At 48.0% G+C, this 27,307-nt stretch overlaps 1 protein-coding gene and 1 long non-coding RNA gene across 5 annotated transcripts in view; one reads left to right on the forward strand and one right to left on the reverse strand.

Moving 5' to 3' along the window:
- The window catches only part of DGKG (diacylglycerol kinase gamma), a 203,539-nt gene that overhangs the window by 40,689 nt on the left and 135,543 nt on the right, over positions 1-27,307 (reverse strand). For all 4 annotated transcript variants that reach the window (XM_087861478.1, XM_087861477.1, XM_087861476.1 and 1 more), the window contains one exon: positions 7,180-7,357. In XM_087861478.1, coding sequence (XP_087717604.1) covers positions 7,180-7,357 — 178 coding nt within the window. The remainder of the gene's footprint in view (positions 1-7,179; positions 7,358-27,307) is intronic.
- LOC123786624 (uncharacterized) lies at positions 4,845-22,044 on the forward strand. Its single transcript, XR_006778014.2, has 6 exons — positions 4,845-4,895; positions 5,780-5,856; positions 7,269-7,384; positions 7,818-7,936; positions 8,683-8,838; positions 21,557-22,044. It is a non-coding gene; the product is annotated as an uncharacterized LOC123786624 (long non-coding RNA).

The raw sequence follows: 27,307 nt of genomic DNA on the forward strand, positions 1-27,307 counted from the left end.
CCACTTTGCTGAGAGATCAACTCAAACACAATTCCCTAACTCATCACACCAGGTGTCCCCATCCCTGGTGCTTTTGGTCAACCAATATTAATAAGCCCTTTTGAGGTCTCAGGGATTGTGCCAGGCACAAGAATACTGAAAGAACTATGACATCTGGAGCTGAGGAGCTCATAGTCAGGTGGGAGACACCAGGTACGGAAATAATTGTAGGAGAGTTCCACAAGCCAGCTGTGAAGGGAAATGCATGATTGTGGGGCTCTAGTGTGGGCCACAGATGATGCCATTAACAAGGCAAGGAGCATGGGCAGGGGTGGTGGGCTTTAGGAGAAGGGGAGGGTGTGTAAAGAAGGTAATGCCTCATTTGGGGCATGCTGATTCCAATGTGGGACCCCGAAGGACTGAAAGACAATGCTGTGATTTCCTGTGAAAAGCAACAGGGAGTCTCTCTGTAGGCCAGTAATGGGTTAAGAGGAATGACATGTAGGTTGCCATGGTTACTCCCCAGCACTGAGGGGAGTCCCAGTGCACACCCAAGTACCCCCAGGCTCTTTAGGGATCACTTGCCTTGCTCTACCTCAGCCCCCAGGAGAAACCTTGGTCCAAGAGACCTCTGCGGAACACACACTTATTTGGAACATTTCTACTTTCTCTCAACCCCCATGAGTAGTAAGTGGCTGACTATTGCTCATTATGACTGTCTTTCTGGTCAGCTCCCCACCGAACAGGAAGATTGGGAACCTGCAACTCTGGACAGCTCCTGAACCCAACAGGCCACCTTCTGTTATGGTTTCATGCAAGTGAAAAGAAAGCCCTGAGACGCAAGGAACTCACAAGCTCACAATTATTTTGTTGGTTCATCTGAGCTCCAGCTCCTCACCTGGGAACGTGAGCCTGAGATGGCTGGATAGCAGGCCATTCCCTTGCTTTGACATTTAGGGTATGGTCCATACAATCCGTGAAAATCCACATGGGCACAGCGCGGAGGCAGATGGAACCATGTGTGCCTGCGAAGTAGTGGAGTTAGCTGAAGTGGCAAGGTTTCCCCTTCCCAGGCAAGACATCTGCATCTGGGCAGATTTAGGACTCTGTGTTTGCTAGGAGGGTACCTGTGTGATGCCTACTTAGTTGGTTCAAGTACGAGGCTAGGGAGGCATTCCTGTGAGCCCCACACTGGCTGGCTGGCCTCGCTGGGGGTTAAGGTAGGCCTGCAAATCTCCTTCTTTGCTGTTTATCACAGATCCTAATTAGATGCCTATTTGTTGGATTATTTTATTGAGGCCTGGCTCCCAGGCTCTCTAATGGCTACAGGGACTATGTTTTTGCTCATCACTGTCCCCTGGTGCCTGACACTTGATAGGTGCTTCATAAGTGTGTGTTGAATAGATGAGAGAAAGCCTGTCCCCATTGCTGGAAAACTGACATGAAGTATACACACTCTACCGATGGTGGTCTGTCTCCCTGTCTTCATTTACCCGGTATTACAAAAATTATTACCAATGAAAATCTGGGGAGATTTTTGTCCTCTCTGCTTAGAACCTCATATAGCATACTCTGTTTGCAGTTCAAATAGGACTGACTAAGAAATCACCGAGGAAAGTGTTGCTTTAATAGCAGATGGACAGAGGGGCTTAGGTGTGGGTGACATGGCCTCAAGGCTATTGCTGGTGTAAGCCAAAGGCTGGACTGGGACAGATATGAGGCTCAGTGAAGAATGTGAGAAAATGTGTAGGAAGTCCTCTCATCCATACCTAGGGTGGGGCTAGAGAGAAACAATGGCAGAACTTCCCAGGGCTTCACTCTCCAGCCTTCCAGGAACTGGTCCAGCTTTGTGTCATGCCCTTGGTGCTTCACCTGGATTCAAGACTTGGCACCCTTACCCTTATCTTGCTTCACTGGAGAGCCAGCTCAGGGGTTAGCTCTCATATTGGAAGCAAGAGCCAAACCAGCTTAAGCACAGAGCCAACAAATAACCCTAGAGATACAGGTTTTCAGAGCCACAGGTAATTTAAAAATAATCAGAGCTTAAGAGAACAAAACTCTACATCTGGCCCCTTTCAGGATGACTGTGTGGCTCAGTTGGTTAAGAGTCTGCCTTCAGCTCAGGTCATGATCCCAGGATCCCAGGATCCCAGGACTGAGCCCCATATCGGGCTCCCTGCTCAGCGGGGAGTCTGCTTCTCCCTCTCTCTCCTGCTGCCCCTCTCCCCCACTTCTGCTCTTTCTCTCTCTTTCTCTCTCTCAAATAAATAAAATCTTTAAAAAAATTCTGGCCCCTTTCTTATCATACACTAAATATTTATCACTCTCATTTATCACTTAACAATAACTCTGATTACTATGGATCGAAGTGCTCCCCATGTTCCAGGCACTCTGCTAAATGCTCTACATGAGTGATCTCATTTAACCCTCAAAACAATGCTGAGTGAGAGAGACTATAATTGTTTCCATTTTGTATGAGTTGAAATGGAGGCTTGGGGAGGTTTAATGACTTCACCAACGTCATGTGACTGGTGGTGGGAAAGCCCGGGTCTTTCAACTTCTAGCTCAATGTTTTGTCCCTTATCCTACATTGATTCCAAGTCCTCAAGGTAGATCTGAATTACTTATTTGCAGATAGCTGGCACAACTTACTTATCAATTGAGTCTAATGGTATCACGAGATGAAACTCTCAGCCTCATAAATACCCACATGTAACTCTTTAAAATACTTTATTTCCCCCCAAGATTTTCCACCGAGTGCCTGTTCCTATCCAGCCCCAGAATCCACGGGCCACTATGCTGGCAGACCAAAGGCAAGATTCCCTCCCCTTCTCCCTCCCTCCAAAAAACATTTCTGAAGAACAACGTGAGCAGGTAGGTAGGATGTTAGGCTTTGAAGGGAACACAAAGATGAGGACCACCTGCTCCCCATTTTCCAGGTACTGGCAGAAGAAAGAAATGACAAGGATATACACACCCATGAAACAGGGCGACCCATAATCAGTGTACTGTCAAGACAGTAAAATCAAGTGCCCTAGGAATGCAGAGGCTGGATTCACTTCCAGAGGTGCCCTCATAGGCTCCAGAAAGGAGATAGCCCTTGACATAGGCCTTAGAGGAGGAGCAGAATTTACACAAGTCTATGTGGAGCCTTTCCTTGGACGGGTATATAAACATTTCCTGCTTTCTGAGTGTCTGGCTTGTACAATATAAGCAGTAGGATTTTCAAATACATTTTCTGGTTGGGTACTAGCCACTGGAGGCTAACTAGGAATCATGGACTTGGTTACTACCACTGGATGTAAATTGTGTAAGAGGGCCCCTCCTCTGGGCCTCTGTTTTTCCCCAGCTATGAAATAGGGATATGGAAGGGAGTGGGTATAACCTTGCTCATGGGTTTCTGGTTAGGATCACATGAAGTTAATATATGCAAAACTGTATGTAAGCCAAAATGAAATGCAAATATAAGAGACTATCTATCACTACTCTTATTGGTGTTACAAAAACGAAAAAGAACCAATGCCCACGTACGGCTCATTATCCAACAACCTTGTTTTGACTAACTACACTGCGTCAGGCACTGGGGATACAAAGATGACTAACCCCCAGCCTCCATGCTTGGAACGTGAAAGGTCTAGGAAAGGAGATGTCAGTACAATTGATGATATAAATTTAATGGGCTAGGACAAAGACTGGGCTGGACTTTGGCAAGAGGTCTGCTCTTTTTTATTGCTAGCACAGGAAGATGGCAATGCTAAAATGAAGAACTTCAAAATCAGAAATCAACTGGTATGCTCCAGAATAAGCCAGGATGAAAGGTGAAGGGTAATTTTTTTTTTTTTAAAGTTTGAGCTTATACTATGTTCCAGGCACTTTCACACCCATCATCTTCATAACAAGTTAGATATTATTATACCCATTTTACAGATGAAGAAGCTGAGACTCCCAGTAAGTTGGGTTTATAAAACCGGAAGGTGTAAAGCTCAATGTAAACCCAAGTCATTCAATTGCAAGCTTGGTGCTTTTCCCAGCACTCATTGCGTTCTGACTAGGCAATGTTTTTATAGAACGCATTCCATGCTCATTTTGAACGACCTTATTTCTTGGATTGCTTTTCTAAGGAGAAAGATTGATCTGTGATGAGGAGGTTTGACAGTAACCCCTTCTAGTGTCATTTCCCCTTATTCCTCCTAAGAGAAATTGCTTCCCACCCACTGCTCTCTCCTGTCTTCTTCCTCACCTCCAATCCCAATGAAATTGCCAAGGAGTAAAGAATCCCAGCAAATGAAGAGCCCGATGAGAGAGATTCCCACCTTCCTAGCAGCTGGCCTAAAATCTGGGAAACAAAACACTCTGAAAGATGAAAAGAGCCTGCCAAGGAGCCCACCTAGGCTGAAACCTGGCCATGCCTTAATTTGCTGGATCTGCAAGGAACTTATGATCTATAGGAGCCTATGTGATTGTCACATTTGCCTATTTTACAGATAAAAACTGAAACCCAACAGGGTGAAAGACTTGCCCAATATCACACACTAGTGAGAGGCAGAGGATGGACTGGAACCCAGGTCTCTCCACTCCCAGGCCAATGCTCTTCTACTAAAATAGGTTGTCTCTTTAGCTTTCCCCCATTAATGTCTCAACATAAATGAGATCATGGTCCTTTCAAAAAAAACCTCAATGCCACTGTCTCTGTAAACCCCAGAAGCCAGGCCCCTCTTGGGCCTCTGCTCTGATCCGCTCATGTCCTCAGCTAAAGATGAGGAAGTAGCTTTGTTTTTAGCTCTGAAAGCACATTCTGGGGGTGGGAAAGGGGGATTTGGGGAAGAGAGTTCCTGTACATGATGAGTAGGAGTGATCAGCAGACACATTACTCTTGCTGGAAGGGGAAGATACATGGTCAGATATGTAAGGAGAAGGTAAGTCCTTGAATCCTAACCAGAACATGTCCTCAGCAGGAGCTTCCCCACTCCCTGGGGGGGGGGGATTCTCCCGATTCTGTTCTGCTGGAACTGGATGTCAGGGTGGGGGTTGGGGTAGGAGCACCAGGGTGGGAAAATTTGTACAAACTTTCTACAACCTCCAATGGTTCCCCCACCCTCTGCTAGCACCCACAACTTCCCCTGCCAAGGGAGGAAGGAGGAACACATTATTCAGTTTAATAATTTATACAAATTGAAAAGTTTACTGTGTGAAATAAAGGGGACTTAAGAGGGCAACAGAGAAATAAAAATTCCTGAGTCTTCTCTTAAAGGCTGGAGGTGTGGAGATGATGCCTCTCGATGACCTTGCCTTGGAATAGAACAATCTGACGTTCTAATAGACGGTCTGAAATAAGCAAGTAACCCCTCCCTTTGATGGTCAGCCAAGTTTTGTCTCCTTCTATGGTAGGATCATATCCAGTCTTAGCACTTGTCGTCCAGGGACATCAAAGAACAGAGATCCAGATCCATGCATACTTTGCCTATGTTAGTGGTTCTCAAACCTGGCAGCCCATCAGAGTTGTCTGGGGAGCTCATTACAAATTTAGATTCCCAGGAACCAACCCGGTAATTATTAGGTAGATCTGGGTACCATAGGGGCCAGAAATCTTCATTTTCAACAAGCAGGCCCGGTGTAAGAACCAATGATCTGCTTCAACCCCATTCATTCAAGCTATCAAAATTTTACATGAGATCCTGGTTTTACAGCAAAGAAAACCGAGATGCCAAAAACAGGTTAGTGCCAGTACTTGACTAGAGCCTGGTCTCCTGCCTTTTGATGTGGTATCTTTGTACCCTTATACACGGCTTTCCTCCCTCAGCTCACCAGTCCACTGAGAACCCCTGAGGATCAGTGGGGGCCATTCATCCAAACCACAGAGGAATCAGAGCTGCCCAGGTACTCTGATTGAGTTCCCACTTGGTTCGTTGGTGGAAATGGCTGGTAAGGTACAGGGGTGAAGGTGTGTTCTGTATCCTGATGGGTTGGCAGGGGAAGGTCCAGCTGATGGCTTCTAAGGCATACTTCCCAGTTGCTCCAGTCAGAAAGTACAGTCAGTCCATAAAAGCAACCTGCTGTGTTAGACAAGCCAGGGTGACAGAGGCAGAGGGACGAGGGGGAGAGTAATAGAAGATGAAGTTACTAAGGTAACATGAGGCCAGACCATCTAGGGCCCTCTGGGCCACATATAGATCTTTGGCTTTTACTCTGAGCCGCTGCAGGGTTTTGAGCCACAGAGTGGCATAATCTGACATATTTTCCCAGGGGTCCTCTGATGCAGTGGTGAGAACAGACTCCACAGGGCAGGGGGAGAAGCAAGGAATACAGTTAGGAGCATTTGTAGTAATCCAGAGGACAGGGGAAGGTGGCTCAGATCAAGGAGGCAGAAAGGCAGGGGTGAGAAATGACTGGATCCTTGATGTGTTTTTAAAAGTAGCGTTCACAGATTTTCTGATGGGTGGGATGGGAGGTGTGAGATAAAAAGGAGTCAAGGATGGTGCCAAGTGTTTTGGCTCGAGCAACGGGCAGGCTGGAGTTAACATCAACCGAAATGGGAGCAGGCTATGGGTGGAGAAGTTCTGTGGGAGGGACATCAGGAGTTCGGTTTTGGGCATGCTGAGTCACTGACACTCACGTGGTATTTAAATAAAGTCTCACGCCTGGATGAGGTCATCAAAAGAGTGAGTACAGACAGAAAAGAGGATTGAGGCCCTTGCCTGTGGACCGCCAGAACCAAGAGATTAGAGGGATGGGGAATCAGTGAAAGAGACTGGAAAGGGGTAACCAGTGAGAGCAGGAAAATAGGAACCCGTGGAATCCTAGAAGCCAAGTGAACAGTATTTGCAGAACAGGGAGGGATTGGGTGAAATGCGGCTGCTGAGTGAAGGAAGACCAAGTGTGAAAACTGACTGTTTGGTTTGTTACTGGAGGGCACTGGTGACCTTGAGAGCAGCGTTTGACTCCTGACCTCAGCATCCCAGTTTGACGACTGACTGTCATTTAAGGCTCCCTTCTTGTTAATTTTCTCTTCTCAGTTAGGTTGTAAAGATTGCAACAATAGGGATGATGAGCCGGCATATCCCCAGAGCAACGGGTCCTTGTTGGGCTGTAGGACCTTCTAGAGCCTGCTGTGGGCCCTGATACAGTTTGCTGACAGACCCACCTGAATGCCCCTCTCACTGGGGCGCCGACCTAGAGCAATTTTCCTCATGCCTTGCTTACCTTGGACGCAGAATTTCAGTTCCTTGGGGTCAGTGACGACTTTCCTGCTTTCCCGGATCACAGCCCGGTTCTTCTTGGTTTCTCCCCAGAGATTGGTGCCACCATACATGCTGGGAATGTTGAGAATGGCAATGCCCTCAAGGAAGATGTTGCTCAGGTCTACCCCAACCCCGTCACACTGAGGGGCAGAAAGAAAAGGTCATTGGTTAGTGTTCTCGGTGTACGCCGACCCAAGGTGCTGTGTGTGTGTGTGTGGGGGGCTCTCAGGAAGGGTGCGAGGGGCCCTCAGCGAGCAGCCTTGCCTCTGTCAGATGTTCAATCTTGGGCAAAGTGGCGGGGACCTAATGCCTTGGCCCCTGTGGTGGGTTGGGGAGATGTAATCCTGGTCAGCTCTGAGGACAGCTGTACAAGGCTTCAGAGATCCTCTATGGATCTCGAAGGGCTTTAGGGATGGTTCTCAAGACAACTGCAAACCTGTCCTCTGGTCCAACCTCATTATCATCAATTCTGTCCCTGCATAACCATTTCGTGAAGATATGGTGGGATGCTGAGCCCCGAACTTAATACATAGCAGATTCTGAACAAAGGACCGACAAGTTTCATTTCACCCCCTATTATTTTATCCCTCCTGTGGTAAGGACAAGATGCGAAGACTTGGAAGGCTTTCCAATACAGCATGGGGAATACAGTCCATGGTATTGTCATAGCGTTGCATGGTACCAGATGGGAGCTACACTTGCGGTGAACACAGCATAAGGTATAGAGTTGTTGAATCACTATATTGCATACCTGAAACGAATGTAACATTGTGTGTCAAGCATACTTCAATAATAAAGAGGAAAGATTTGGAAGGTTTTCAGGATTCGCCTGTCTCCCGTATCTACATTTTTAAGTGCAGTTTTGGCCCTGTGCTTGCTGACATTGCAGTTTCTTTATCCGTTCTCCACCACCCGCATCCCCCACCAGGTACAAAGCGCCAGAAGGCTTGAATCTGCCTGTCTCAAATATCTATAAGGTCAGCCTCCTTTTGGCATACTGTTGACCAATGCAGCAAGAAATGTTTTAGTTCTGATTGTTGTTGCTGTAGTTTACTTCATTTCAGAAGGAAACAACCAGACCCAGAGAGGGGAGTTAAGTTATCCAAGGTTGTACAGCTGATATATAAAAGAGCAAGGATTCTAAGTTAGGGAATTTGACTGTAAAGCCCAAGGTCTTTATCTTACTTATTAGGAAGCAGGAAAAATGAAAAGCATGCAACCAAAATCTACCATCTTTGGGGTGACCTACAAATCCGAACTTCCAGAGACTTCTCAACAGAGGAGGAACAGGAAGGAAGGGCTTGTTGCCATCCCTATTTGCTTACCTCCTGCTTTCTTCAAAGCTCCTAATTTAGGATACCTTATCATCCCCATGCCTTGTCCTCCAATCTCTGGTGATTGGAAACTCATTTCTTCACTGGGAACTTCTGATTATTTGAAAGCTTGTCTCTTTATGTTGAAGCAGATTCTCTCTCTTCCTGCTTCCACCTATTGGTCCTGGCCCCCCTTCTGAAGCCAGAGAGAATGACCCTCCTTTCTCCTCCATGGGGACAGCCCACGAGCTACAAGATGACATCATCATCATCGCTGTTCAGATGTGTTAAGCATTGCCATCTGCCAGGTAAGCTTTTGTACACAGCTCACTTATTACCTCCATAATAATCTTGGAAGTCAGTTACTGTGACTATCTGCTCTTTATATTTGGGGACACTGAGACACACAAGTGGTTAAGTAACTTGCCCAAAGTCACACAACGTACACATGGAAATACACTGACTTGTGGCAGGCAGTCAGAGCTGAAGTCCTAATGGCCCCTTTATCTCTCCTCCCTCTCACACCGCCATTTTGGTTGTGCCTCCTCTGAGCTGAACATGGTCAACTCTCTCAGCTGTTCCTGTGGGACCTGGTTGCCTGTCCTGGTTGCCCTGTTCTGCACAGACTACTCTTGGTGATGGTCCCATTCTGTAAGGCCTCCAGCATTGTCACAGGATCTGATGGCATAGGTGACCAGGGCAGGAGCACATCCTGGGGCTGGGCTCCTCTCACGCTGTCATTTCCCCAGAAATGAGATAATGTGGGAAGCCCATGGAAGGCGCAACACATGTCCCCCCTTATCATTAGCCTTATTGTTAAATATGACCACTTGCTCTAGCTCTTTGGCAGCAGCTAGGTGACAGCTGAATTGCTTCAGCTTGAATGGGTGGTCATCACAGACACCCGGACCCTCGGCCCATTATCTGCTTCTCAGCCAGCTCTTCCCCATTGTGAACTTGTGTAGGTATTTTTTCAAATAACATAGACATAGGGCTTTACATTTAGGTCCATCAATTTCATCTGGTTCTTACCCCAAGCCCCCTCTGTCCATCTAGTTCATTTTAAATCTTCATTCTACAACCCCTTGCCATAGCCTTCCTATCATTTGGGGACTAAGTCATGAACACATGTATATAAAGGACAAAACCAGGGGCCAAGCCCTCTCCTTGGTCAGTCTAACACAGCAGACAATGTGCGTTACACACACGTCGAGATGTGGCCGCCTTGCTGGGCTGCATCCTCTGGATTGGACTGTCACTCACTCTCCTTTTCATTACAATGTGGAATCATGGAAACTAAAAACGAGCGCGCCTTAAAAGAACATGCCCCATCTTTCATAGAAGAGGCCCAGAGAAGTCAACTTACTAATGGTGAAACCAGACTAGTATCCAGGTCTCCAGCCCTCAATCCTTTGTTCTCACCACTAACACATAAGATTGTGCTGAGACCAAATGGCATTTTTCTAAATGGCCACCCTACAATCTCTATCAGAAAAGGAATAAGAGAACTCATATTAAGGCACTAATATCTGTGTGCAAAGTGCAAATACTTGGTTAATAATTTATTTCAGAAACTTGGCAGGGATTGGGATATCTCCTTTTCTAATTTTTTGAAAACTGGGGCATTTTTCCATTTGCCTCTCATTGGATGAGTTCCACTCTGTTTTCTAGATTTGTCAAAGGGGCCCCTGAAAGACAGCTGTAGGTTTGTTCAGGATTCTAATGTGTTTTCCAAGGCCAGTTAGTTCTCTATTGATCTACCCCGGGCTCTGGTACCCACCTTTAGCACCTGTTCTTCCTTCTTTTTTAGGGCTACACTCTCTGGAAAAGATAAAAATTCTTTTGGCAGGCAAAGTCCTAATGAGCTATACTTTCCATGTTCTCTTTCACGTCATTGTCTAACATTCTGCTTGGTCTCCAGCGTCAGGTCTCAGTTGCTTTTGTACATTCACACCTGGTTGCATGGTCACACCCTGCTTTTGCACATACGTGTACAGCCTCCTGAAAGCATGGGCCCAACCCGGAGCTCCCTGTTGTGGTGGTGATTTTTCGAACTCTTTTCCTTTTTCTTCCCATTGGAATTAATGATTTGTTAAAAATGTACTTTGGAATATCTTCTATCCTTCCTATCCTTTATACATAAATTCTTATTTAAGGATTTAGGCTAGAATCCCACTGGGTCAGACTTTTTTCCAAACTCTCTGAAATTAGCTTGGCTCAACTCTGTGTCCAGCACTGACTTCCTGTCACCCTTATCACCTCTGAGACAAAACGGTCACTTTCCCTCCTGGCTGTAGTTACTTCCACACCATCTTAATTTATTTATTGTTGGCCAAAATGCCCCTTCCCTTCAGGAGGTAATAATAATAGCATGAGCAGCTCACGTTTGGCAAGAGCTTTCTTGGGCAATGTGCGGGTCCTTCCCCCGCAGTCTCTCTTGAGATCTTCACGGCACCACTGCTACCCCCCCCAAATGACAGGGTCTCACAGGGGGTTAAGGTGCTTGCTCAAATCTACATAACTTGCCCCTCTGCAAGCTGGCAGAGCGAGGATGCAAACCCAGGCAGTCCGATGCCAGAGCCTACTCTGGAGACGAAAGAGTCAATGAGGCAAATCGGGACTTTTGCTGATGCTAGACTTATAGCAAAATTAAACTCCAGCTGTTGTCTGAATAATTGAAATCTTCCCACCACTACTCGGTCTTGCAGAGTACTTAGAGCAGTGCCCAGCACATCACTGTTGGATAATAGTATTATATCTTGCCTTGTTGCCAGTTTTGTTATTAAAAAAAAAAAAAAAGTGTACCACTAGCACAGCACAGCCTTTGGCACATCGTGTTTCACAAAGTCCCCTTTCTTCCCTGCTGCCGTGTTAAGTGTACCCTGTCCCCTCCATCTCCAGTCATAACCAGCTAGGAGTGTTAGCTATTAACTTGGTCAGTTCTTAACCTCTCTCCGGAAGAGCAAACAGTCCTCCCTCTGCTTTCTGATGGATTGTCCCCTTCCCCCAATATGTCTTGGGTCATAGGCAGACTGGGGCAAATAGAATTAAGAGATGGGAGAGCCTGGGGGCTGTTGGACAGTGGGTGCTCTCACCGTTGGAATGCACCTATTCGAAAATGGAGAGGCAATGCAGTGTCTTGGAAAGAGCATGTTTGGGCCTGAAGACAAAGAGTTAAATGGTGGCTCTGACATTGGTGGTTGTGTTGATCCTTCGTTAAAGCTCCTCGACCTCTTGGAGCTTTAGTTTGTCATCTATAAAATGGGGTTGGGGTGGTGGAATAACTTCTACTTCAAGGGTTTGATTGGTCTCTGGAAGGCAGCAGCATTCCGATAACTGTCTACATTGTTATTACAGTTAATAATAACATTACCTGTGCCACGAGGCATATTTCAGCCTGAAATCAGTCCCACTACCTGAGACGTAGCTGGAAGAATTTTAATGGCCTCTTAGCCCCACCCATGCTTGTGAGAGCCTTGCCAGCCCAAACCTGCATGCCCATTCTCCAGGGTTCTTGGCCTAGACGGTCCACATTGATTTCTTTCAGAACCCCAAGCCTGCTTAGATCTTGGGAAGGTGGCAAGCTGCCGTGATGGATTTGGGAAAGTGGAGCCCAGAGTGGTGCACCGTCGTCTTAAATAGAACATCGGCCCCAGGGCTGCTCCCAGGTGGGTTCCTGAGCTAAATCCTACACCAGTTCCATGACGTCATCGGGCCCCCTCCCCCTGCTCCGGCCTAGGGGCTCCAGGGGAGAGTGCAAGGAGCTCTGAGGTCCCTGAGCGCACTATTAGCTGTCCCTAACCTAGGACTGGGCTAGCAGGCTCCCTTCCAAGCTGAGGCTGCGCTGAACGCAGGTATTTATAGCCTGCTGCGGGGCCGAAACAGAGAGCTCTTGTCCCCGGCAGCGAGTGCGCACACGCCCGAAGTCGTGCTCACAGTCACACTGGGACGACGGGCCGCCTGGGTCCGAGGCGGCGCTGCAGGCACCGGGCGGGGCGCGGGGCTCCGAGTCCAGCTCGGCTCCTGCGCCCTTGGAAGCGGTTCAGGAATCTGCCGGAGCACCGGCCGGGAGCGGCCCGCGCCCGCCTCCTCCCAGGCCCCGCTGCGCCGGCCTGCAGCTGTCGGCCACGTTCACCACTGCCCCCCTTGCGAAGACAATGCCCGTAGTTCTGGGTTCTTTGTGAGCCGGGGCTGGTCGGTTTGTCTGGCGGAGGGCTAGTGCGGAAGCAACCGGAGACTAGGTCAGGGAGCCAGAGCGCGTTTTTGTGCAAATGCAAAGCACTGGGAATACGTATCCACCCCCCTTCCCTCCCACCCCCCCCCCCCCCGCCCTCCGGCCTTCATCTCTTGGATCCCTAAAATCCCCATACATCTGGGCAGAACCAGGACCCGCCAAGTTCTCCGTACGCCCCGAGAGGGGCAGCGAGCAGAGGAAATGAGGGAGGCATTGACGCTCCCCTGCTGCGGCTGCAGGCTTTTCCGCGCGCCCCAGTGCCTGCCGGCCTCCGTGACCTGAAAAAGGCGGCGGATCTGAACCTCCTCCCCGCTGAGCGAGGCCGCCTCCATTTCAGCCCTGTCGATCCTATTTCTGAAGGTCCTCAGAGAAGGAGATCCCATAATTTACTTGATGACCTGTTTCAGTTTTTAGCAACTAGGAAATTCTCCCTTCTTCTAACCTCGATTCACGGGGCCACGGATTACGTCGATTTTCTGTGGTTTGGAACGCAGGTTGTTTTGTTTCATCCTATTGCGGTTGGCCTGTGTCTGTCTGCTCTCTGGAATGACCCCTCCCAGGCCAGATCGGAGGTGCAACCCAGGCCTCTATGGCTCTGGGGCATTTGGCCCCCTTCGGCTTGACATTTTCTTTCTTGGGTTCCCTGCGCTGCCTTGTCTTGATTTGATTTGTTGGTCCCATCTTTGCTGATTCCTTCTTAGTCTTTCTTTTTGAATTTTTTTATTATGGGTATGTCTAAGTACATAGGAAAGTAGCGAGAATAATAAATCCCACGTACCCCACATCTCAGCTTAAGCAATTAACAACTCACAGTTAAATCTTGTTTTAACTCTACCCCAGTTTGTTTCCCCATCTCCATACTGAATTATTTTATAGGAAGTTCTTGATATTCTATCATTTCATCTACAAATACTTCTGTATGTATCTTTAGATGACAAGTCTTTAAAAAAAGAATTACCCGATATTATATCATCACTCTTAAAAAGTGACAATTCCTTAATATCAACAAATATCCAGTAATTGTTCAAATTTCCTTGATAATCTCACTGTTAAAAATAATCGGCTTGTCTGAAAGGTCTACAGATTTGTTTGATATGTTTCGTAGGCTTCTTTTGTTCTATAAATTCCCTGTCCTTTTTTCCTTATAGTTTAACATTTATTGAAGGAAATGGGTCAACTGCGCATGCAACTCACTTCAGGATTATTAAAATACAGATTGTGATTCAGGAGACCTGGGGTAGGGTCTGAGACTCTGCATTTCTATGTGCTCCCGGGTGATCCAGAGGGCTGTGTGTGATGGACCACACTTGGAGAAGGTAGGCTGTGGCTTTCCAGAGTCTGGATTTTGCTGATTATGTATCTGAGGTGCCTTTTAAACATATTCTGAGGCTATTTCCTGTATGTTTACTAAGTTGGTACTTACAGATCTGGAGGCTTGATCAGATTTGGGTTTGACATTTTAAATCAAATTAAATTAATTAATTAATTCACTTAAACTTAAGAAATTTGAGTATAGTTGATACTTGGGTTGACTCTTTGGCAAGACTGCTTTATCAGCGTGGGTGTGTATTTCCAAGTGCATCTCATTAGGTGGTTAGAGTTTGCTTGTCTCGTTGTTGCTGTTGTTGTTGTTGTTGTTGTTATGTCCAGATTGGTTAATAGGTTCCAGTGTGGTCAAATTGACTCTTCCGTTACAGAGCTTTTAATTAGTGGATGTCTAGACCCATTATTACAGTCCCCTAGTGGAAGGATACCCTTGAGGACACTCAAGTACCCTTTTTGTGCTTTTCTTTGGAATCTGTACAAACGTCATTTTCTCCATGAGTTCTTCTCTGTCCACTCTCCAAAAAGGATCTCTCTCTCTCTTCTCTGTGTCTGTGGTCTCACAGAATCCAAGTTTTGTAAGGTCATTCAGTCCAATCCCTTCATTTTATAGATGAGAAAAATGCAAGTTAAATTGGAATGGTCCAATGTCACAGAGCTAATCAGAATCAGCGGGTCTGAAATTCGACTTGGTCATTTGGATTGGCAACCAAGAGGTCATGAGTGGTTTTGTAAAGAAGGATTTTGGCAAATGGATGAAGGGCTAAGGATAGAATCTTAGAATGGTGAAGCCGGATGGAGTATTAGATTTGGGAATCTCTAATTACCAGAATGAGAACAATGAGACCTAGAGTTGTTAAATGACCTTCCTAGATTACACAGCTAACTCTTGGAAGATCTAGGGCTTAGCTAGGAACTGTAGGGTGAATAGGGGTTGTAGTTAGGGAACAGAGTCAGAACAGTCATGTGTTTTGGGGATACATGGGGCTGGAGAGAGAAGATGGGATTTAAAAGGTAATATGATTGAGGAAAAGGATTTTCATGGATGTTTGAGGCAGAGAAGATACTCAATGAATACATGTTGGATAGATGCACAGAGGGAGGAGGATGTTGGGAATGGCTAGGATGGAAGTAGATGGAGTGGAAGAGAAGATGCTGTAGACTGTGGTGGACGTTGGTCTGGGGATGATGCTGGAGTCCTTTCCTACCCTGTGAGGGAGAAATGGGGGTGGGGTGTCTTTTGAAGAGTGAAGTAGAAAAGTACTGGGTGACGTCTAGGGAAAATAATATTTATTTCAGTTACAGCGGGAAGGAAGAGAGAGAGCCGAGGAAGAGGTGGACAATATCCAGACATGCTTGAATAGGGGTTCTGATGGGCGGGGGGGGGGGGGGATGGGCAGGAAGAGAGGGAGGCCTCACTTGATGCCTGGGCTCTATGTCAGAGCCTCAGATATACACAAGGGCAGAGGGATGGCTGACATAAAGACCTGACCAAGATCCCCCACCCCTCTTTTTTGAGGGAACAGGATGCTGATAGGCATTAGGGAAAAGGAAAGCACCTGTACCATCCTATACAGTCCCAGGGTCCAGTAGGCCCAGGTGAGGGTGGGGGTGGGGGTGCTCGTTTACAGTGGCAACATTTCTGCTTTGGTAAGTGGAGAGGCTGTTCTCTCTGTGAATTGGCCTGGCAGGTTGGAATGTAACCTAGACTATGGGGAAGGAAGGCTGGGCACTGGTCCAAGGTATCCTTTGATTTGGAAAAAGGAGGGTAGCTGAGGAAGAGGGTGAGCTGGGCCCTGGCAAAAGCCAGTCATGATAGCCCAAACTGGTCCACATATAGGCCACAGAGTTGGGTCTACCTGCTTTTATTTCTATACTCCCTAAACTGCCAATCACCTCTTTTATGACTATTAGAATCCTACCCTTCCAGCTCAAAAGCTATCTCCTCTATAAGGCTTTTCCCAATGCTCCAGGTAGAAACTGATCTTTTCCTTTTCTGAATTTTCATTGCTTTGTTTCTTTCTCCAATACGGAATGTATATTTTGCTCTGTATTATTCGCCTGTCTCCAGGAGACTTTAAGCTCCCAGAGGACAGGGACCATATGTTACACAGCTCTGTGTTTTTCATGGTACCTGGCGTGTCTTACCCACATCAGATGTCCAATATAACTACTGGCTAATTGAAAGAAAGAATGTGTGGCGAAATCCCCAAATGGAAACCAAGGTGTTCTTTAAAGAAACCTGACGAGGTTTCTTTCCTTCTAGGTAAATTCCCACAACTTCCAAGGATGAATATATTGACGGAATAAAGTCGACTGAATGTCCAGGTTAGGGAGAGATAAGGAAGGTGAATCCAAGTCTGCAAGTAGTAGTCCTCCGGTCACAGCTAAGGGAGATCTACAGCTGAACAGCTTGTAACAAGACTAGGGCACATGGGGCATGATTTATATGAGAGAGACATTAAGAGACAGAAGACAAAGCATTTACTCATCTATCAAGAATGTTGAAAACCTACTTGGTGCTAGACCCCGGGGGATGGAGCCAAATGGGACACAGTCCTTATCCTCAAGGTGCTCACAGCAGGTCAGTGCTAGAAGCAGGGGTGTGCCGCTAAGTGCTTAACAGCAGGATTGGGGTGTGGGGAGCAGCAGCAGCTCTGATTGCGGTGTTCCGTGGTATAAATACTCCCACTATGGCCAATTTCAAGTTACCAACGTGACATCACTGAGAGCGGGGTTGGAACGGCCGCGCCCGCGAGCGAGCTGGCTCTAGCACATCGCTGAGGAGGAAGCAGCTATCTGCGTATCTGCAGGGCCTATGGCCAGAAGAGAGACATTGACTGGGAGTGAAAGAAAAGCAGCCAGGGCAAACAATGATGTCTGTTTTCCCTAGAGAAGAACGAGAGTGTATCTAGTGTCAGTAATCTGATGTGTATCCGAAGGGAAGAAAAGGTGGTAAATTCAGTGGTGTTCATGGGTGGTGATACCATTACTGGAAAGATGATCCAGTACTATCCACACTCCAAAAAAAAAAAAAAAAAAAAAAGGCTGGCATGTAGGTAAATCTTAGGAGACACGGCCTTCCCTGCAGCCAGAGGGGCGGTTTTAGGTCATTTTAGGAGCCGATGTCTATCATGGGCAGTTAGATACTAATACATGCGAAGGTTATACGATGATATTAACGTGTATCATTTATTGAGTGACTATTATGAACCAGGTGCTTCATATAGTTTATGTCTAATCCTTACCACCCTGCACTGTTGGTATTCATATCCTCATTTTTACAGATGAGGAAACAGCGCCTCAGTGAAACGAAGGAAGGTCCTTCTTCTCCCAGTTTATGCAGGTTCGCGGTAGCCTTCACGAACCCGAAGGTTTCCTCCATGAGATGCCAGCAGTGAGCTCAAGAAGGCAGACTAACTTATACAGCATGTACCTGACGCCTGTTCATCTTGTGCTTTGTTACCTAGGAGACCGCTTTTTGAGTATTCTAGATACAAGGGACTTGAGTCTTCATTTTAAGGAGGACTCTGGAAAAAATGGGCGTCTATCGAGAGAAGAGTTGTCCGGATAGTCATGCGTGTGTACATCGAGTCACATGAGGAGCTGGGGATGGTTGGCTCAGTGAAGATAACAGGAGATGCCGTGGAAGACAGGTCTTCAGCCCTATGAAGGGCAGTCACATGAAGAGCAAGGAGGCATGTTCTCTGTGCCACAGAGTCTGGTAATAGGCCCACTGGATGGAGACAGGTGGGGCACTCAGTCATGCATCCCACAAACACATACCGCGAACCTATTTTGTTCCAAGCATTGTGCTAAGTGCTGACAGGGGAAGGATATGGCAAAGAACAGGACACACATCCTTGTTCAACATCGGGAAGAACTTTCGGAAAGTCAGAGCTGCCCAGCAAGGGAATAGGACTCTGGAAAAGTAGTGAGCTTCCTATCCTTGGGGGATCCAGGAAGAGGCTGGATGTGCCCTTATCAGAACGTGCCAGAATGAATCTTTTTGTTGAGTGGCAAATGGGACTAAATCCCCTTCTCGTTCAGAGATTCACAGTCTATGTTCAGCCTCGCTTTGCTGAAAATGTGTCATCATGACCCCCTCCCACCAGCTTTGCCCACCCAGCTGCGTGCTCTGCGTTCTCTGACAGTGAGTTGTGGTGGGCCAGATAGACTGGAAAGCGGTTGCCATCTGTGACAGGGATGATGGCGTTTTGGCGGGTTTGTGTGGGCTCAAGGAATGCAGCCTTGAAGCCATGTACACACAACCTGCTTAAGAACATCCCATGGGCAGAAAATGTTTTCTTCCTCTTCAGCCCTCCTCTGTTGCTCTGCCAGGCGGGCACAATGGTGCCTTTGAGAGGGGCAGCTGGAAGGGGGTGTTGGCAGGGAGGCTGGAAGTAGAACATTGCAGCTGGGGGGGGGGCAAATTCATTTCCAGGCTCAAGCCTGCTCTGGGTGCCAGTTTCCAAAACAAAACTGCTGTTTCTCAGAGCTCATGGCGGTGGGTTGCCTCAGAGTTGGACAGAAGGCAAAGCCATTTCCTATACCCTGCTCCACCCTCCCCAAGTTAAAAAAAAAAAAAAAAGCACAAAACTGGAGTATTGAGGTATTCTTGCTCTGGGTGCAGATTAACAGGTTTTGCTGTCTGTCTGGGTTGCTCAGGCCAACGTAGGGTGGACAGGGCTTTCTGAAGGGTCCAGCTTTTTGGCAGACAGAGCAGGGCTGACTGCCATGGGGACTGGCAGGGCTCAGGGGCAGGTAGGCTTCTGGGCCACAAGAGAGGGCTCAGAATGGAGAGCCCTTCTTCTGCCTTTCAGGGTCACTTCCTCGGACCCCACAGCCGCCCAGCACCCTTGTTGCCGCACGGGCTCTGTCTACTCACTGTCTTAACTCTCTTTGGTGGGAAAGAAGTGGGAGAACTCTGGCATTTCCTGCCCTGGGTTGACAGTTGTCCCAGACCCTCTGCTACTTTCAGAGGTCCTAGCAACAGCTCAGGGATGGGCGTGGGAGGACTTCCCACTCAAGGCAGTTAGAAGGCACGAGTGCCAGGCTGCAAGCTCAGCCACTTCCCCCTCTGTTTGAAATGGGGCAAGGTGGGTCCCTTTTATTTTGATGGCTTCCAACAAAAAGGTCTCACTTGAGGCTGGTCAAGTGGTCATTTCTATTAGTGCTTACACTAATTATGGGATTTTTCACACTTTGGTTCAATTTTATAATGAATAACTATAGAGCAATTACTTCATTTCAGGCACTGTGCTAGGCCCAGGGATCCAGAATGAATAAGATAGAGACCTTGCTTCAGACAACTGACTGCCTACTAGTTACGCCCAGTCCTTACATGGGAGCCCCACTATCAACTCGGGGACACGTGCCTTCGGTGGAAAGCAGAGTGTAATGCAGAGGTCATTTCCTCCAGGGAGAGGAGGGGCTGTGAGGGCACAGGGGCCAGAAACTCATCTGATCTTAGAGTTCTTACTTATTTTTTAGGAGACTCAGTTTCCTTGTATCAATAACGGGAATAATATACACCGTACAGAGTTGTTATAGGGATTAAATAAGACACAAATGAAGATGTCCGGACAGAACTTGTCTCAAGGTAAATGATTGCAGCTATTATTAATCTGTTGATCCTAATAGACATGAGATAGAACATATATGTGAACACAGTGGTATTTATCTGATCCTTGCTAGATTAGATGCTCTTCTTGAAAGAGTCAATTCTTCTACCTTCTTAATTCCTCTTCTGGAGAAGACTAGGATCAGCAAGTGTATGAGCTCACTAGGATAGGTAAACGAAGGCCTAGCCACCAGAGCCAACGAGGTGGACGTATCTGTAATATTCTCTGTCTGTCATATAACCCCGCTGTAGGAGCAGTAAAGGATTAGAATGCTTCTATTCCCTGAGGTTTGTGAATCTCTTGAGCGTGGAGATGAAGATGATGAATTCTTTCCAATATTCTAAAGAGTCTAAGAGAAACGATACATTTCCCCACTGACGGAAGCTCACGGATTGTCATTACTTGGACGATGCATCTCTGTGGTAGACATTGCTTAGGGAAGTTGTTCTTTCACTAGGGGACCTTGAGGGTAGAAAAGTTAAACTCACCGGGGCAGAGGTTAGCCTAGTGATCTTCCAGGAACCTGTTGTGGGGGTGCGTCCTAGCCCAACATGCTGTCACATGACCCCAACCCGGGGTCATCTGAGACCGCCCACGGCCTCATCTAGCCTCTGTGCCATGTATCTCCCCGCTGCTTTCTGAAAATGTGCACATGAGAATTCATCCTTAAAAGTTACTCCAAGGTCCTTGGAAGACACAAAGTATGTATAGCCAGGAGTCTTCAGACAAAGAAAATCAAAGCAATTCAGAAAGAACAAAGGGAATGGAAAAGAACAAGAAAATAAGAGCATATGGATGAACGGAGGCGTGAAGTGAAATACAGGGTTCACATTTATGGGAAATAAAAAAGGAGGGGTCGTTTAAGAGAAGAAAAAAGTTACGTGGCTGAAACTGTAAGCAGACAGTGGCATTTTGTAAGAAAAAACGACAGAAACCATTTCTTCTTATCCGGTTGAAAGATTTTAAGGATCAGTGGAGGAAACTTGCAGCCAGTACATAGCTGAAAGAGGTACAGAGGGAGGATGGAGCTATGTTGAAAATGGGTAAAATGTAAGAAATTGAAGAATCACAGAGGTCCTCCTACAGACCTGGTTTTAAAGAAACAAGGGCGGGGCGCCTGGGTGGCACAGTGGTTAAGCGTCTGCCTTTGGCTCAGGGCGTGATCCCGGCGTTCTGGGATCGAGCCCCACATCAGGCTCTTCAGCTATGAGCCTGCTTCTTTCTCTCCCACTCCCCCTGCTTGTGTTCCCTCTCTCACTGGCTGTCTCTATCTCTGTCAAATAAATAAATAAAATCTTAAGAAAGAAAGAAAGAAAGAAAGAAAGAAAGAAAGAAAGAAAGAAAGAAAGGAAGGAAGGAAGAAAGAAAGAAACAAGGGCTAATATTCTTACAGGGTTGAAATAAGGCCTGCATTAGAACAGTCCTGACCTGACTGCTGAGACTGTGGGTTCCCTTTCCTCTCTGCCTCTCTATAGTTTAAAGTGTTCCACCATGAATTTGGGTTACTTTTGTAATCAGGAAATGAGTGGCCTGCATAGTCGGAGGGAGCAGGAAGAAACTGAGGTGGGGACACCAGCAGCAGTAAGGACTGGTGGATGGGCAGGAAGGACCGTGAGCTGGCCAGAGCTGCCTTGGGTGGTCTCAGTGTGTGATGATGGTGCTGGAGTGATGGAGCCATTGGCCTTGACTGAGGAAGGGACTAGATCAGAAGGAGGATGTCTCTCTAAGGCCTGTTCCAGCCTCCTTTTGACTCTAGGGTTTAACGCAATAATCAGGTTGCCGCCTTTTTATTTTCCAGGAACTGAAAATCCCTTTAAATGCTCTTCTCACCTCTCCCTTCCTCAGGAGCATGTTTTCATTTCATCTCCCTTGGATTTGCGGCTGGGTTGATGGGCTAAGTGTTTGGCCGGTTCCCATCTTCATTACTCCAAGCTCGGAAGGGCTCTACCTGCCCACGCTGAGAACGTCTGAATGCCAGAAGAGGCCTGGCTTGAAGTGCTTGAAGATTTCGTCCCTTCTCATTTAAGACTATGCACTATGGCAGGTGGAGACGGAGGCAGAGTAAGAGAATGCCCCCGGTTGGAGTTCATGCCACGTACTGGCTGGGCGAACTTGGCCAGGCTATTAAAACTGTAAAGTCCTTGGGGCGCCTGGGTGGCACAGTGGTTAAGCGTCTGCCTTCGGCTCAGGGCGTGGTCCCAGCGTTGTGGGATCGAGCCCCACATCAGGCTCCTCCGCTATGAGCCTGCTTCTTCCTCTCCCACTCCCCCTGCTTGTGTTCCCTCTCTCGCTGGCTGCCTCTATCTCTGTCAAATAAATAAATAAATAAATAAAATCTTAAAAAAAAAACAACTATAAAGTCCTTGATTTCTCTCTTTGGAAAAATAATGGCACTTGATTGGAAGGAAGTAGCTAAAGGTATCTGCCCAATCTTAAAATAATTAGATGCATTCATTATTAACTTCTTTAAGTATATATGGCTGTGCTAAATGTGAGTTTTAGAATTTAGGATTCTCATAGACAAGGCCCATATCATGAGGAGGATCAACTCTCCCTAGCACGGTGCCCAGCACACTTCCTTTTGTAAACGTAAATGTCTAAAAATTGAGATGAAATTCACATAACACAGAATTAACCATTTTCAAGTGTATAATTCAGTGGCATTTAGTACTTCCACTCACACTGTCTTCAAAGTGTTAGAATAACACAGTCAGTTGGGTTGGTTTCATTTTGTTGTAATAACAAAATGCTGCACTGCAAATCCATGCCTACCCTCTGGTGAGCTTGCATGCAGGAAATGCTCTAGGTCTGGGTTGCAAAGAACCTACTGGGTCATCTGGTCTACAGATGCATTTTCAGTCGAGCGTATGTTGCTAAACCGCTCTGTAAAGTGGTCACCACTCACATTTCCGTGGTGGCGGCGAAGGGTCTCACTTCTGCGCATCCTCGCCACCGCGGGGCGGGGGCAATGAACTAGCTTTGTCAACATGAGCACGGAGAGATCTCGAGAATGTCGTGGTCAGTGAGAAAGGCAAATTGCAGGGCACAAAAGAATTGTGGGGGAACTCAGTTCTAGCTGTACTATTGTCTGCCTTTGATTAAACAAATGCTTGAAGGAAATAAAGCAAAATATGGACAAATATCATTTGTAAGTGAGGGGAAAATGGCAGTATTTGATATATTGTTCTTGAGACTTGGTTGCATTTTTTAAAAATCCTCAATTAAATGTGGGGGGGGGCAGTGATGTGCAGATTCCCAAAATATACAGGATAACAGATATTTCTGAGCAGCTTCCAAATCTGGCGTCACTTTTCCCCATGCAGAAATTCATATTAGTGGAGCCAGCTAGCCTTCCCTTGTGCACATTGTTTTAAAGTAGATAAAATATCAAGGAATTTTGGAAGTTCTTATTTTTAGCCAGTAAAATGAAAAATTTCCACAGCATGTAAAATAAAGCGCTCTAGTCGAAGCCTGCCTGGCTGGCTCCGCCTCCCTATGATCACGTCTAAGCACCTTTCCAAAGCTATTCTGGGCCTGGGGTGGGGGAGGTGACTCACTGTGTCCCTCCCTCACCCCAGCCCCTATCTGTTTATTCAGGTGAAATCAGATTAAAATGCACCTTAACGGTAGCTTTGGAAGGGAAGCCGGAGACAAGAGATTCTGCGAGAAGCCTCAGACCAGGGCTGATGAGAGTCATGGGGGAACCACCATTTACGGAGCACCTATCTTCCAGAACGACACGAGCTTTCATGGGCCTTCCTCCATGTTACCGGGAAGGAAGCATTCAGAACGAGCATGTGCAATGTTTTTTATGCTCTCTTTTTGATAAACGTAAAACAATCTCATGCCTACTTTTAATGCCGTCCGAAATGTTAAAATAAACACAAGCATGTGAATAAAAGGAGATCACACAGGCCCCGTACCTAGTTGAGAATCTGGGTTCTAAACAGAAGTGTCAGTAGCCAGGGTTTGGGGTCAAATCTGAATTCGAAGCCTGGCCTGACCATTCGTAGGCTGTAGACTTCAGGGGAGCTCCCTGCCCTCTCTCAGCTTCTATCCCCTACTCTGGGAAGCTGATTATGACACCTGCCCCTTGGGGCCGCTTTGCAGATTCTGTGAGGCACTTAGCTCCATTGTTAGGTTGAAAAAAACCCAACAAACCTGAAAACTTTAATCCAGATAATAGCCTTGGGAAGTAGGCTAACCCCCTTTCCTCCCATTTTATAGATGACAATACTGAGGCCCAGACACACTGTGCAGCAAGTGACTTGACCTAACAGCAGAACAGGGCTCACGTCCTGTTCTTGCGTGTCTCGGCCGGGCGCCTTTCACGGTGCCCGCCCTGATCTCTGCAGGTGAGCAGGAGATCTCGAGTTATCTTCTCCCCTGCCTGAGTCTCTGAGCAGCTCGACACAGCGTCTAGAGTGATCTGGCTCACATGGCTCCCCAGGACCCCCGGATTCAATTTCCTTAGCACTAGTTAAGTGAGGATACTATATTAACCAGCTGTTGTGCGTTCTGTCAGCTGGGCCGTAAGCTTTCAGAGAAGCGACTGAGTCTCCTAGTCCTCCTTCTCAAGAAGCCATTAGCCTCAGAGAAATAGGCTGTTTCCTGTGAAAGACTTTTAATGAAGACCTTCCCTGCATCATCTCAGGTTAGCTTTAAGTCTTACCACCCAGATTTTGGCCAGCATCACACACACACCACACACACACACACACACACACACACACACACACACAGCACAACTGTATAGACTTTACTCTGTTCCCCTCAGCTCCTAATCTTTGTGCTCTTTCTTAAGTTGCTGAACGTCTCAGCCTCAGCTTCCTCACCCTTAAACTGATGATGTGAATATTTGCCCTGGATGGTCCGAGGATCAAAATGAAATGAGAAGCTGCATGGGAAAGCCTTTTGTAAACTGGAAGGCATAACTCTGACTCTCCTGCGGTCCAGCACGAACCCATTCCTTTCTCAACAGAGCCGTTTAGGGCTGTGTGTGTTCTTCAGTTTTAAAGCATTTCTCAGCAAACCCACCTAGCTGCCTCGGCTGAGAGGGAACCAAATGGGCCCACATTCAACAAAGGAGGAAGAAACGGTGCATTCATGGTGAAGAATTCACAGAGTTTCTAGCACTTTCAAGGTAAATCTCTGTTTAGTGAGCTCTAAGCTAGACTTATCCAGGAGACCTAGAATCTTCTCTCTTACTAGTTTCCGGCTTGACCAGAATCTTGGTCAAGCTATTTAATGTATCTGAGCCTCAGTGTCTTTATTTAAAAAATGTGAGATACTTGCCTCACTGGGTTCCTGTGTCAAATGAGGACACATAATGGTAGTCAGTCAAAGCATCTGACTTTTTCCTCTTCCCTTTGTACTTTTCTCTTCCTTCTGTTTACCCTTCTACACTTCCGGGCCTCAGCTTGCTTTCCCATGAAATGGGGATAAAAACACCTGGCCAACGCAGCTCACAGGGTTGCTGTGTGACTGTGCAATGAGCTGACACAGGGCTTTGGAAACAGTGATGTGTAGTACAAATACCTGCAGGGGTTATTCTTGGGGTCACTGGCCACGAACTGAGGAGCGTGCTGGTCCTCACAGGCCTGGGCTGTCGTGTGGAGTGGTTACTTTAGCAGGCCACTTCGCCAGCTTCCCCTGCTGCTCTCCCTGAGGCCCCGGATGCTCTCACATCTACCCGTCGTGCTCTGCGGCCTCCCAGCCCCTGTCACCCACACGCCTCGCCCCCGTTGGCCTCCCTGTCCTCCCCTGGATCCCAAGGCACAGGACCATCCTCTGGCTGCTCTCTGGATGCAATAACGGTGCCTGCCCGATCCTGCAGGCTGTTAGAAATGGCCTGCCCATGACCTCCCCCCTCATGAATAAATACTAAAAGGACTCATTATGGATAGATAAGGAACACAGGAAATGCTCCCCCAGGCCCCCAACAACCCGTAGTTTGAACAGTCCCACCCCCACCAGAGGTCCCCAGCATCTTCTGCAACGAGGCCACTAGCCCCTCTCCGTGGTTGAGGAAGAGCCCTTGTGTCTTGGACCCAGAGGGAACCATGGGCAGGGCAGGAGGAGCCGGGAGGGCGAGCTGCAGAGGCAGGGGAGCTGAGCTGCTCTATTCTGGGCACAGTTTCAAGGCCAGCTGCAGGGAGGACAAGCCTGTGCTGTGCGTCTGCAGCTGGCAGTGGTTAGGCCAGGGCTGTCCCTCACTTGGGGTATATTTAAAGAGACCCCAGCAGACGATCATGCCAACAGGAAAAATGCACACACATCTCTGTTGGCCTGGCTCGGTCTCCAAGCCCAGCCCCCTTCCTCCCTCCCTGCAGCTCCCAGGCGGTGGGTTGAGAGAGGTGGGCTAGCTCCTGGGCCTCTCCCAGGTGTAGCCGGTCCCACCTGGGAACACACAGCCCCGGCGCCTGGGCCCTTCTGTCCTCCGAGGGAGCTGGGCACCAGTTCCAGGGATTAGCCCTGACCAGCTCCCCCCCCCCCCCCCGTTGGTAACCCGGCAACCGAAGGGGAGAGGCAGGCAGATGAGTCAAATGGAAGCAGAGAATCTCTGGCTTTGTGTGTTGTTTGTGAAAACTCCCTGTGAGCACAGGCTGCCTTCGACAGGGAATGGCGGGGCTTTCCCACACTGCTTTAGGCCAAATGCTCCTCCTCCAAGGGGTGCCCAGGCCCCACTTGACTGCTAATGCAGGCTGAGGGACAACGCTGGTGAGCCCATCCTGGCTGAACGCGTTGGCTGCCTCTTTCACTTGTTTTTCTCAAGTGAAAACGAGGCTACAGGCCGGAATCCCACGGGAAGGTGGCATGGTGGCTGAGAACTATGGGCCGGGGAACCCACAGCCGGAGGCCCCGTGGAGCAGAGACAGGCTGGAGTGAATAGACAGTCTGGGCTCTCCGGTGGCCAGAGACCAAAGAGGCCTTCTTCTAGTGGTGAAGAGACTTCTGAGGGGAGCCCAGCAGGAGTGGGCTGAGCGGGAGGGAAGCCTCAGGCAGGCCCGTGTGAGGCAGGCCGCTGCAAGTGCCGGGACAGTTAGGAAACCACGAGTGTGCCAACAGGGGCAGCCAGGGAATTTGAGGGGCCCAGTTCACGATGAAAAGGCGGGGCCCTCTGGTAGAAAGTTATCAAGAATTTCAAGACGTTGACAGAACAACATTATCCCGAGGCCCCTCTGAGCAACTGCACCCCCACGAAGCCGACCCTGGGTACCTCTGAACGGCTCCTTGAAGCAGCTGTGACCGCGGAGGCCGAGTGAGCTGGGGGATATCTGCCCTGTGCCTGTCGGCTCCCAGACCATTACCCCTGCCACCCCAGCAGCCTGTCGCCCTATGTTGGCAGCAACTACGTCTTTGCCTCTCTGAAAAGGGGGAATTGCAAGGCCACGGTGGGGACAGGGCTGAGGACAGGAATGCATCTCTAGGCCCCAGAGCCCCAGGGCCTCCCTGGACAGGCCAGGAAAGGCAGGTCAGAGGGAGGTTGCGGAGGCGTCCGGGAACAGGACAGAGACACCACAAATGGGCTCCACTCCGGGTCACTTCCTAAGGACCCCGGGGACATGTCCTGAGGGTGTGTGTGACAGTCCAGGA

The sequence above is a fragment of the Ursus americanus genome, chromosome 4 (assembly GCF_024610735.1).
Source record: "Ursus americanus isolate L20-20 chromosome 4, mUrsAme1.1.p, whole genome shotgun sequence".
In the NCBI taxonomy this organism is placed as follows: Eukaryota; Metazoa; Chordata; class Mammalia; order Carnivora; family Ursidae; genus Ursus; species Ursus americanus.